Source organism: Neomonachus schauinslandi, chromosome 9 (genome assembly GCF_002201575.2).
Source record: "Neomonachus schauinslandi chromosome 9, ASM220157v2, whole genome shotgun sequence".
NCBI lineage: Eukaryota > Metazoa > Chordata > Mammalia > Carnivora > Phocidae > Neomonachus > Neomonachus schauinslandi.
Window position 1 is genome coordinate 104,366,379 of NC_058411.1, and position 12,808 is coordinate 104,379,186.

The 12,808-nt window shown below is 51.1% G+C and overlaps 1 protein-coding gene across 2 annotated transcripts in view; it reads right to left on the minus strand.

Annotated features, from left to right (window-relative positions):
* MEGF11 (multiple EGF like domains 11) overlaps positions 1-12,808 on the minus strand; it is a 221,070-nt gene that overhangs the window by 61,389 nt on the left and 146,873 nt on the right. For both annotated transcript variants that reach the window (XM_021693980.1, XM_044917950.1), the window contains exons 6-8: positions 12,107-12,227; positions 4,560-4,696; positions 407-619 (exon numbers count right to left, since the gene is read on the minus strand). In XM_021693980.1, the coding sequence (XP_021549655.1) occupies positions 407-619; positions 4,560-4,696; positions 12,107-12,227 (471 nt within the window). The remainder of the gene's footprint in view (positions 1-406; positions 620-4,559; positions 4,697-12,106; positions 12,228-12,808) is intronic.

Sequence of the window (12,808 nt, forward strand, 5' to 3'; positions counted from 1 at the left end):
TGGAGAGCACGTGCAGGGGACATTTCTTAAGGACAATGCCCCCGGAGCACTGTCCCATCCCAGCACCACAGGACCCTGCGGCTCCATCCTGCCCTGCTACCCTGAGGATCACCCAACTCCCTCCTTGCTCCTTTGCAGCAGGTCTCAGGTGGCCCTGTTTTCAAAGCTGGCAGCCGGGTATGGCAGACAGAGGCAGGTGACCTGGGTCCCGGTCCTGGCTACCTGTGTGGCTTTGGCTTCCCCTTCTTTCCATCAGAGTCGTCAGGTAGCAAAGGCGACTGCTGAGGCCTCAGCTCTCTCGCTGCCCTGCCTGGGTGACCGGGCTGGAGGTGGGGGTCTGTGCCCCGAGAAGCCCCCTCTCCACTGGTGCCCACCCACCCAAGCATCCCCGGACCCCAGCTCGTACCTGATGGTGTTGTCGGCATGACAGGGGCAAGGCAAGGCGCAGCCAGGGCCGTGCAGTCCCTCGGGGCACAGCCGCTCCTGGCAGCGCGGGCCCTTGTAGCCAGGCTCACACTCGCAGGCTCCAGTGGTGGGCGAGCACTGACCCCCGTTGTGGCAGTCACAGCGCTGTGAGCACTGGAAGCCGAAGGTCCCGAAGGGGCATTCCTCTTGGCACCTGCAGGACAGCAGACGGGGGTTGAGGCTGCGCCCCCTCCCCTCCCAGATCTGACCAGCACGCACCCTCGCCCATCAGCCAGTGAGAACTGCCCCCACCCCTCCCCCGGAAGGAGGAGGACTGAGCTCCTTCCATGTCAAGTAGTTTGCCTGCTCCTCGGAGCGCCCAGGGTAACCATAATCCTTCCACTCATTGCCTCACAGCCTCTGTTGGGGAGTGTGATGCCCGCTGCCGGCTGCCCGACACCCCCCACCCCAGACTGGGGCTATTCCCCAGGGATGCAGAGTCTTTGCCTTGCACCTGGACCCTGACAAGGTCAGGGGGACACCTGCGGGCATCCAGGGTAAAAGAGGCAGGCGGCTCCTGCGTCCCAGAGACTTGGGAAATGGCCTCTGGGATTTTCATGACCCGCGTCCCGGCACGGCTCCCGTGGTGCTGGAAGGTCAGTCCTGACATCGGCTTTCTTGTCATAAAATGGGATGATAATACCTAAAGCTCACTAAATTGTTTGAGGATTAAACGAGATAAGGTGTGTAAACGTTTGGAAAGGTGTCCCACGCGTGTAAGGGCTCAGGAAGAAATGTTAGTTACGATTAATATTCTTGTTAATACTGTTCTCTGAGGTTCCCGGAACAGAGCCCATCCGACCTTCCGCCTCAGGTACTGGCATGAACAGGCTCGGAGGGAAGAATTCCAAAATGTTACCCACCAAGTGGACTTGAGGAATTCTAAAGTGTTCTTATTGTCATCTAGACAACCATTTTCTGGTTTCCTGTGCCTTCCACAATGGCGGTGGGGAGGGAGCAATAAAAGACGCTTTTTTAAAAAAATAGAATACAGCCCTAACTTCTTTATTAAATCTTGGAGAGTCATGAGTTGGAGCCAGTGCCGTTCTCCCCAACAGGGCAGGGAGAGCCGTGTCTGGGGGCCCTCGCGCGCTGCTCATGAGGGCACGTGGCGGGGCCCCAGCGATGCTGTCGGGCTGGGCGGCGAGTGCCTGAGGCCCAGAGTGGCCGGGGTGTCGGATGCGAGTCCTGGCAACTCTGCCCAGATGCCACTGTTTTCTCTGTGCCACCTTGTGCCCACAACGACAGGGAGAGGAGTAGGGTGACTGGGGTCTAACCTTGAGGGCTTCCCCAAGGAAGATGCCACCCATTGTCCCCTCACAGAGTCACTGTGGCAAACGGAGGTCCATGGCGGAATGGAGGGGCAGCAGGGATGAGCACGGTCACAGCCCGGGGCAACGGCCAGAAAGGGGCTCCCAGCTAGGCAGGCCCTAAAGCTGGGCCCCGGGCCCTTAAGGCAGGGGGTATGCCCATCACCCTCACTCTGGAGTTGAGAGGGCTGGGATGCAGACAAGTGAGGTGTGTCCCAAGCTCATACGGCCTGCAAGTGGCCGAGATGACCCCAACTTGTTGCCCACCAGACCTTGCGGCGTCTTAGCCAGTCCAAGGTCCCATTTGGGAAAGAGAAGAGAAAGGAGAAGGAGGAGGAGGTTGTCTGGGGAGGAAACAGAAGGTAGAAGACAGGAAGAAGGAGGAGGAGTGGGATGGGGAGGGAAAGAGGGAAACCGAGGCAGAAGGGCAGGACACAAAGCACTGAAGGGCTGGAAAATCACTATCTGAATTGTTAGCTCCTCTTCAGCCTCAGAATGGATCTTCTCAGAAGTCAGTCAGTTGGGTTCTCCTCAGATGTCTCAGACACCAGGGCAAGAAACCCAAGCCAGGAGAGCCTCCTGACAACTCCACCTTTCCACTGGAACATTCCTGCTCCCTGCCACCCAGCAGGACTGGGCAGAGCCCCGGCCAGTGAGCTCCCCATGAAGGGCACTACCCGCACCCCCCCACTGCCATATTTATGAAGTGACTGACTACATAGCCCCAGAAAAAGAATCTGGAAATGAAATATTGACAACCTAATCCATTTACATAATCAGCTTTTTTTTTTTCCCTACTCACAATTTAAACAACTTATTTATTTAGAGATCAAGCAATGACTGCTAATGAATTTTCCACAAAGCACACTAATAACGGGGCCTGTGGAACAGAAGGGTAATCACAGCAGGAATTAGTTTTCTACTTAAACATCTTTCCTTTGCAACATATCAATCTAATGTGTCTGATATTGCCATTAACAACCAGATCCATTGCTCAATTAAATTACAAAATGAGCTGCAAAGCCCTCGTTACGTTTCATGTTTAATTTGCACTGGATTCTGCCTATCCAGGGGGGCCCACGTTATTACACCCACTCAACTTTAATATGCTTGCAATGATTTGGGGAGGGTTAATGCAGCTGTCACCTACAAAATTAATGGAGGCAATTTTATAAAATATTAAGCACTAGGCGGCCCATTGAGGTGGGAAACCCAAATGCTACCTGGCTCTCCCCGTGAACTCTCTATAGTTAACGGGTGAAGCTTGCTCAGAGGCCCCCAAGGGTTTGGGATATCTCTCTGCCCCGGGATCATGGGCTGGCCCCAACAAGATGAGGGATTACGATTACTTTTCTGTTGGGTACATCTTGGCAGTGAAAATTGAGAGAGCCAATGATGTAGGGTCTACTGGTGCTGGGTCCCACCAGCTGGAAGTCCAGGCCTGTTCATCTCCAACAACAAGTGAGCTGGATTACCTCTCATGTGCAAGTGGACTGAAACAAAGGGTCCCATTCTGGTTCTGGGGTCTTCCGGCTCCTGACCCTACTAGCTCATCCTGAACATTTCCCTTACTGGGGAAGAGGGTGAGGATGGGAAGTTGGGCTCAGCGCTTCAGTCCCCCCTCCCACCCACTTCCCCCAGAGATCCCCTCTCTGAAAGAAGTCAGGGAAGATCTCCGGATGCCATACCCCATGTTCTGAGGCTGGGAAGCTCATGTAGATGAACACTAGCTTACAAAGAGATCAGATCTGGCTCAAAAGACTTTAGGCTAGAGGCAAACAAACCTAAGGCAAAAAATGGAAAATCACTTTTCTGGACATCACCAAGGATTTGGGGCTGACTCCAGTGACAGTTGGAATAGTCACAGCCAGAAGAATCGATGAGTTGACTCAGCTTCAATCCCTGCTTGCTGATGTTACCTGGGCAGGGGAAGCAGGGGATGGTGAAAAAATGTTCCTCCTGCCTCGCTTTGTCTGGGCACAGTAACAAAATCCAGGGCCAGAGATGAAATCTGGATCCCACAGAAGCAGAGAAGGGGTGTGAGAACCTCTGCCCTACCGCTCCTCTCTCTCCTAGAAAAGATGCATATAGTTGAGGCATAGCCGGGTCCTGTCCGAGACAAATGTCCTCTTCTAGCCCTGAATTCACTCACCATCCAACACACTAGTTGTTGCCTCTCTCTCTTCCACAGCACCTACCCGGTTGTCATAGCATCCTTCTTCCTGCCTCGGCCAATGTGCACACACGGGAATTCCTCAGTGATGTGTTCTGTGGGTTATCCGCTCCACAAGGCTGGTTTGATTCCAGGACACTGGAGCCCCTGTTCAGCTGTCGGGCCACTAGCCCTCAGAGGATGCAAACTGAGGCCAGTATCCTTTTGGTACAACCCAAATTCAGAATCAAAATTTAGTTCTAGAAGAAATTATGCAAAATGTGGGAACTAGTGTGCACTCCCAGCTTCTCTGGACTATTGGTGCTGTTGCCTCCCTCCAGTAAGGCAGGTAGCAGAGTGGGTGATAGGTGCCCACCTCCCTCTCCTGGTGAGTCAGTGCGAGCGTAGGGCTTGGGTCACTGGGCAGGGGGAGGGGCGCGTGTGTCGCGGGCCAAGGGCCAGGAAGGATGAGTGATGAATCTTCCCGGCCTGAGGACTCCGAATGCTTCCCGAGAAGGCAGGAAAGCTCACAGAGGAATGCTGTGGGCTGGGAAACCTCAGCCACTCTCTGCAAGGCCTCTGGGAAAATGAGCCACACTCATGGCAAGGCCGATAGTTAATTCTCCTCTTACCTGTCCCCCATGTAGCCAGCTGTGCAGTGGCATTGCCCGGTCACATGATCACACTGCCCTCCGTGGTGGCAAGGACAGTCCTGGCTGCAGTTCTGGCCAAACGTCCCGGGTGGGCAGGGCTGGGCACACACTGCTCCCTGAAGCAGAGGAGGTGAGACACACATGACGTCACTCTCTCCTAGAACTGGCACAGCCGGTGCAGCCCCAGGGGCCACCCCGTTTCCTCAGTGGGACTTTCTCCGCAATCACAGGAGCATAAGAAGCTGGACATCGTGGCTCCAAAGCCCCATTTGAGAGATAGGGACTGAGGCCCATCGGCTCCTCCCATTATTCAGCACACATTTATTAAGTGCCTACTGTATACCAGGCACTGTGTTAGACATTGGGGAGACAAAAATATGAGGAAGTGAGCTCCCAGTTTACTGGGGAGAGAGGTAAGAGATGCAGATAACTAAAGCACAGTGGCTAAGCGCTCTCACGCTGGCCTACCATAAAGTGCCGAGGAAAAACAAAGAGAATCTGGTCTGGAAACACACACTTTATTTCCACTCCTTTCCCAAACCCTGCTAACACAAGAGCAAAGGGGGAAAAGGTACAAAGGACCTACAAGGACAAAAGGAATGGGAGCAGAGTCCATGCAGGACACGAGATGTCACATGCTGAAGATCGTAACCTTGGAAAAGCTCAGGAATCAGAGACATCAGGAACCTCTGAGGGTCAGAATGCAGGTATGCTGAAATAGGAGGGCTGTCTGAAAGTGTATAAAAGAGAGAATAAGACCCCAGATCTCTGCCCCCGCTTCAAATAGCCAGGTGACTTGCCCAGTCTGGCAGAAGCCTGGCAGTTGACTTTTGAAGAGGTTGGCCCATGTAGGCTTGGACATGAGGATGCCAAGCATGGCTGAAGGGGTGCCAGGAGAAACGGGGATCCCGTGCACCTCTGCCTGCTCAGCAACTAGACTGCTGATTCCCACTGGCAAGGTTTTTGGAGGATTCTTTTCTGGGGGGCACCGATAAACTCAGAAGGAAAGACCTACAGATACTGATATTTAAGGGTCCCATCAGTCAACAAGCCTGGCAACTCCCTCTACCCCTGCAGGTTTCCAACCAGCTTTTCTGAGGCTCACCGTAAAACATGAACAGGTGGTGAAGGACCACCAGATAGTTCAAATAAGGCTCTAACAAGACAGATGAAGACCTAAGCAGACAAATACCCAAGTGGAACACAGAGGAAATGGGAACTAAGCAGGGAGCAAAGAAAACTTATAAAAAGAGAATTAAGAACTTCTATTATAATTAAAATGAGTATCTGTAGGTAGTTATATGAAATTATTTTATCTATGAAAGAGTGGAGTGCTATAAAAGGGGATATCCAGAGAAAAGCAAAGAGTTTTTGAAATCTAAAAATAAGATGGCAGATATTTTTAAATTGCAGTAGAAGAGCTGGAGGATGAGGAAATCTCCCACAAAGAAGAACAAGAAAGAAGGGGAAGGAGGGGAGGCACCAAGGAAGGAAATTATAGGCAAAATATAATAAAATTAGAGGATCCGTCCAGGAGGTCTGATATCTGAGTAACAGAGGATTCCTGACAGCGGAACAGAGAAAATGGAGGTGCCTAATTTAAATGGGAAATATAATACAAGAAAAATTTCCCAGAATGGAAGATGGAAAGCACTGATCTCTGAATTGAAAAGGCCTATAGCATATCCAGCGTGAAAAGTGAAAAAGACCCATATTAAAGCTTATCACTATAAATTTTTATACTTCTATGGATACATTCTCCTCAAAGCTTTTAGAAAGTCACATATAATAGAACAGGAACCAAAAGGTACTGGGCTTCTTAACTAGAAGCTAGAAGATAATGGACTTAGAAATTCAGAGGAAAATAGTTTGTAACCTAGAACTCTATATCCAGCTAAACTAACACTTAAGAAGGGATTCAGTAAAGGCATTTTCAGATTTGAACAGCCTCAAAAAATTTAACTTTCCATGAACTTTCTCAGGAAGCTACTGGAGGATTTTCTTTTCATCGAAAAGAATTATCCAAGAAAAAGAAAGAAATGGGGATGCCAACAGAAGAGACAGGTGAAGGGAATTACAGGGTGGCAGTGAAAGGGAGTCCAAAACGACACCAGGAAGCAGGAACTGAAACACACAAAGCTTCAGTGTGGGAGTGCGGCCTCAAAGTAAAAAACAGAAACAAAAACCAAACTGAGAGATATCTGATGTGTCTGACCTTATCGAGAGGTCTTTTCAAGTTCTGCCAGAGAGTTTTAGGGATGAACTAGTAATGATACGTAAGTGAGCATATCAACATATCCCATATTTGAACATATTCAAAATCACTGAATTCATTATGTCATGACATTATGAAATCATTAATGTTATCAAAATGATTCAACCAAAAATTGTAAGAAAGTACCACTTGAGGGTGGGGGAAGGGTTGCACTTGTCTGCATCTGATCTGAATCTTATTTTTTTTTTTAAAGATTTTATTTATTTATTTGACAGAGAGAGACAGTGAGAGAGGGAACACAAGCAGGCAGAGTGGGAGAGGGAGAAGCAGGCTCCCCGCTGAGCAGAGAGCCCGATGCGGGGCTCGATCCTAGGACCCTGGGATCATGACCTGAGCCGAAGGCAGACACTTAACAACTGAGCCACCCAGGCGCCCTTCTATGGTAGGAAGTCAACAGTTTCAACACATGTCTATAATGGAAAAGTCAGGAAATGGCAGTGAAATATGTGGTGCAGAAATATGGACGGAAATGCCAGAAGAAACACAAAATGTGAACAAACCTGCCTTTCTGGAGTGGGATTTGTGAGTCAGTTGGAGAACTATTTTCCCCTCCATCCAGTACTAGCCTTGTGGGATTAGATAACTTCAAACATTATATCTACGAATCTTAGGTCTTTATTAAACAGAAATTGGAGCTGGCTGCCCTTCCAGCCGCTCCCCCACCAGAGATAGTCATTTCTCTTATGGAGACTGAGGGTTCTCCCGTAATTCATTAATCAGTTAGTTCAACACACAGTTATTAAGCACCAATAATTGCCAACCCAGAGGAAGCTAGTTTGCTTAGGAAAATTCTGCCAGAACAGACTCATTTTTCAATATCATCCAGTTTACTGTAATGAATTAAGGGGGAGACCTTTTAGCTCAGATTTCTCTTCCCCACATGTGAGAAGGTGAGGGGTGGAGGTGGGACAGGGGAATGGGGATTGAAGGGGCAGAGGCAGCAGCCGATGACAGCAAGATGAGTGTGTATGTGAGGAGAGGGGCAGGGAAAAACCACAGAGGAAGGGGGCCTCTTCCTCCTGGAGGTGGTAGGGGTTCCCCACAGAGGCCTGCCTTCCTCAGTGCACCCCACAAGCTTCTGAGACATGACCAGGGCCCCCTGAGGAGGCCAGTAGGGAAGCTTTGTACACAGAGTACTTCCTTCCAACATTTCCTGAGGAAATCAAGCATCCTGAAGACTTTTTGGACAGGTGGGCAAGCACCTCCTTAAGCCCCTGCTCAATGTTTCCCAACTGCAGGCACCCAGGTGCCTGAATCCCTGGGCTCCTCCTCGGGCTTGAGCTCCTGGAGCCTGAAGGAATTCAATACCTTGGAAGGCCTGCTGCCTGGTATGGTTGGCAGAACACTGGACTCAAAGTCAGCACTTGGGTTCAAGTCCCAGCTCTTCCTCCTCCCAGATGGCTGAGCTAGAATGAGCCCTATGATTGTTCTGAGCCTCAGTTTCCTCACCTATAAAATGGGAGTCATAACTCCCAGTCTCCAAGGTGGTTGTGGAGGTTAAGTGAGGTTGGAGATGGGAAGGAACCTAGTATAGTGTCTTAAAGAGCAGTTCCTTAATTAATAATATTAATTCCACCGAAGTGGACACCCAATGTTGCACATCGTAGGGGCCCAGGACCAGCAGAGCCTTGAAAGAGTGGGAGAACCTTAACTGGTAATGTTGCTGGTTGGAAGAACAGGCACTGGGGGTTGGGTCGGGGGAGAGAGCAGGCAGCAAAGTGTCAGCTCAAGAGAAGAGGTAATAAAGTTAAAATGAGGCCATTAAGGTGGGCCCTAATCTAATCTGATGGGTATCCTTATAAGAAGAAGAGATTAGGACACAGACATGCTCAGAGGGGAGACCCTGTGAAGACACAGGGAGAAGGCAGCCAACTACAAGCTAAGGCAGGAGGCCTCAGAAGGATCCAAGCCTGCCAACACCTTGATCTTGGACTTCTAGCGTTAAGAACTGTGAGAAAAGACAGCACCCCAGTCTCTGCTACTTTGTTACAACAACCCCAGCACACGAACACACCTGCTCTATGGTCAACTAGAGGGCCCATCTCCAACTGTGGCGGGATCTTGGGCGGTGTGGCATCCAGAAGGTTGGAGATAAGGGGAGGCAATAGTCTCCCTCCTCTCAGAACTGGTTAGACCAAATGGTTTGTCAAAATCTGGAAACCAGGCACTCTTTAAGAGGACCGTGGCTAAATGGAGCAAAATGATAAAAGGACTTAGGCAGGTCACAACGATTCTCCCAGAGAAGGGACCACTCAGCCTCTCCAACCACCGTCCCAGGTAGCATGATGCTCTCAGTGGTCAGTGACCAATGGCTGGTGTGGGTGCTGAGGAAATGGTCCAGGTACTGGCGAGGGCGTGGGTCTCTACGAATCATCCTTCCTACACCTGAGCATCTGTAATTTTGCAGACTCAGCTCCAAAGGCCAATCTCTGGCTCTCTGGGACACCTGGTCCTAGTTCCCAGCACCTCAGACCCATCTCTCCTCAGGCCTGTTGTTGTTTCGTGTGTGTGTGTGTGTGTGTTTGCGCGCGCCCGCGCACGCACAAGAGAGACAGAGAGAGTGTGAGTGTGAGTGTGAGTGTGTGTGTGTGTGTGTACATGTACATACATACGCTATATCCAGTATCCACCATCAGAATGGGGACTCCTAACGGGGCCCGATCACATCTCTTACCTCCCCTTCTGTCTGCAGTGCCCACTCTCTTTCAACTACTCACACCTGCTTTCTCTCCTCTGAACAGTGAAAGAAAGAGAGTAATTTCCCAGGCACGAGCTAATGACAGCTAGGCAAGTAGAGTGTCCTACAGGCATACTTAGAGCCTGGTGGCCAGGAATCTCTGAGGAGGGGCCTGGAGGGCCAGAGATCCCACTTATATTGGGGCTCTTCTCTAGCTCTGCACCAGGCCTCAGTCTTTTGGGGAGCCGCACTGTGTGACCCAGCAATTGTATTCTTTAGATCTCTGAGTGTGGCTGAAGCCACCTGGGCCCAACAAGAAAGTGAGGTCTTGGAGGATGATCAAGGCAGGACCCTTCCGCCCAGCACCCTCTTCTGGGCCCCAGCCCCCCCCGGGAGGGGCCTCAGGGCTGAGCCACAGCTTCATTCCACTGTGACTCTGCATGAATGAGGGGTATTAATAATTCATACAAATCTGCAAGTTAAATGCTATGTCAAAAATAGAAATGCAATTGTCTACAATAAAATTAAAAACATAAAGTCTCCAAATCCAAAGGCTTCTATTGCCAGAGCTCTCTGTCACCGGGAAGAACAAACCTCTCACTGTGTTGGGGAGAAAAAGAAATTCTTCCATGTGTTGGCCTCCTCCCTTCCCCTTCTTTGACCACTGGCCTCCATCGGTCTCTCCAGAGAGGCCTTTACAGGGACAGGGCCTGCCTGTGGCCCATTCTCCTCCTACCTCCCCCAGAGCCAACCTCACTGCCTGCTGCTAGGCCTCCGAGGACCCAGTCTGTGGGTGGTGGAATTCTGGAAGCTGGCTGGAGATAAGAGGGTCTTCCCAGAGAGTGGTTCAGGGTGGGAGAAATGGGCAAGTGTGGGAGAGGCAGCCGTAGTCCCCTTTGTCCTCAGACACCAAGGGCTGGGTTTTGGGAGTCCAGAGTCAGGACACCCAGATACTAGCCCACCTTCCTCTTAACCAGTAGTGTGGCCTTGGGCAGTTTACTCAGCCTCTCTGGGCCTTCACTTCTTCATCTGAGAAAGGGACATCTTGATGGACCAGTGGTATTCAAACTCTAAACGCTGGGAGACCCCGTTTTTATGTGAAATTTTACCTAGAACCTCCATATAGAAAGTAGATTCAAATGGAGAAGAGGGGGAGAGTGGGACCGAGAGCCCTAATTATCAGGCTCCTCGCCCTCACCCCCAAGAAACCCTAGGGTTCTGTGAAACACAGAAGGAAATCCTATAGTCTTGATCAATTATTTCCAAATGCAGACCAGCAGACAGGGTTGGCTGCCTCAGAATCATCTGGGGAGCTTATTAAAGATAGAGATCCAGGCCCCAGAAGGTTCCTGGTGGGGCCTGGGAATGTGTACTTAAGGTCCCCACCCCCAGAAACTCTGTGTGCAGCCAGGTTTGGACACTGCTGCACCAAATCATCCCCTGATCCCTTCATGCTCTAGAAAATCCTGGCACATCTGTGCCTCAGTGGGCCCTGCAGGCGTCCGCCCTGCCTGCTCCCCATGACCTCTGCCTTCACAGCCTCCTGAAATATTCTGCTCCTGCTCAGTAACCCTGTCCTCTCCAGCTTTGCAAAGTCTCAGGCCCCAAGGGAGGCAGCCAGCTGGGGCACCCAGCTTCCCCTGAAACAGGGGGTGTTCCTGGAGAGTCGGAGGCAGAACACAGCCCAGGAAAGTCAGCCTTACGGACTTGCTGCTCCTGAGAAGCTTGGGTCTTTGGCAGGGGAAGGGAGTGTGTTGGCTAAAAAGGAGGCTTGTGCATTGTTTGTGGGATCCAGGGATATAACACAAGCAATTATAAAGGACTTCAGAGTTTGCAAGGCACTTTGGACATGCACTGCCTCATGTGAGCCTTTTCCCAAGCATGGCAGTTATGAAGGGTAGGGCTTGACTAGTGTATCAGTTCTGCTTACAGAGGGGGAAACAGAGACCAGAGTAACTGAGTACTTTTTTCAGTGTCAACACTGGATGTAGCACCTGAATTTAGGCCTGTGAGGTTATAATTCCCTTTTCCAATGTAGTGGTTCCCAGACACAAGACCTGGACTGGTGGAGGCTGCATAGAATCGCCTGGAGCACATGTTAAAATAGATTCTGGGCCCACAGAACCAGGATGTGCGCGTGAGAGAGCAGGGGGTAGAGGCTGGATATCTGAAGTTCTAGAACCTCGGGGGATCCACACGCTGCCATCTTCCCTCCTCCTCCCACCTGCTCCCCTGCCCTTATACCACACCCTTTCGGCCACATCTGGCCCAGAGCCCACAGCAGCTCAGGTGAGTACCTATGCCCAAGGACAAAGCTGATCTAGATTTCCACTCCTTTGAGCATGAGGGACCACAGACTCAGAGAGGTTAAGTAACTTGCCATCAGTTCACACAGCCCTTAGATGCAGACGTGATTCAAAGTTGTGTCCACTGGCAGTGTCTAGTGATGCCCATGACCCAGACAGGAGGGAGGGTTTTCAGGGTGGGAGAGGAATTTAGCCCGCCCAAGGTGTGTGAGTGAGGGATGCTCACCCCTCTTACAGGGTCCCACCCAGGTCCCGTGGGCCCACCTACCGTCCAGCCTGGGGGGCAGGCACACTCTCCTGTGATGTGGTGGCAGGAGCCCCCATTCTGGCAGGGACAGCGCAGCTCACAGTGAGCCCCATGACTCCCAGGGGGGCATAGCTCCTCACAGCTGCATGGGGAAGCAGAGGTGTTAGACATGGCAGCGTTCGGTCAGACGGCAGGGCCCCAGGGCTCCCTAGGAATTAGTGAGTTCACCATCAGCGTGAACTGGGCTGCGGTTAGCTGAAATGCAGTCCTGCTTCCCGCCAGAAGGGGGAAACAGGGCTCGGATATAATGAACTGGAATGTTGTGTGCTTGGGCCAGTACCTGTGGGATGACTTAACGTGCTTAGAGTGTAAAGAAGAGCGTTCCTCTGGGGAGGAAGGTTTCCGGAAGAGGAAGACATTTTATTTGGGTCCTGAGGGTGAAGTTAGTTTCACTGGGAGAAGGGAAGGGCATGCCAGGCAAAAGGAATAGCATGAGTAGAGGCACTGAAAAGTGGTTATCCATCCAGCTTTTAAGAATCCACTTAGATTCTTAAAGATCCGGGGAGAGGGAGTATCTGGGGCCTGCCCCACTTCCAGGCTCTGGAAGGTTCTCAGCTATCATAACAGGCTAACATGCACTGCTGAGGTATGAGGGAGGATTTGCACATGATCTTGGCCTTGAGCCTTAGGGCAATGGCCCTGGCCTCTAGCTGGAGCTGGCCC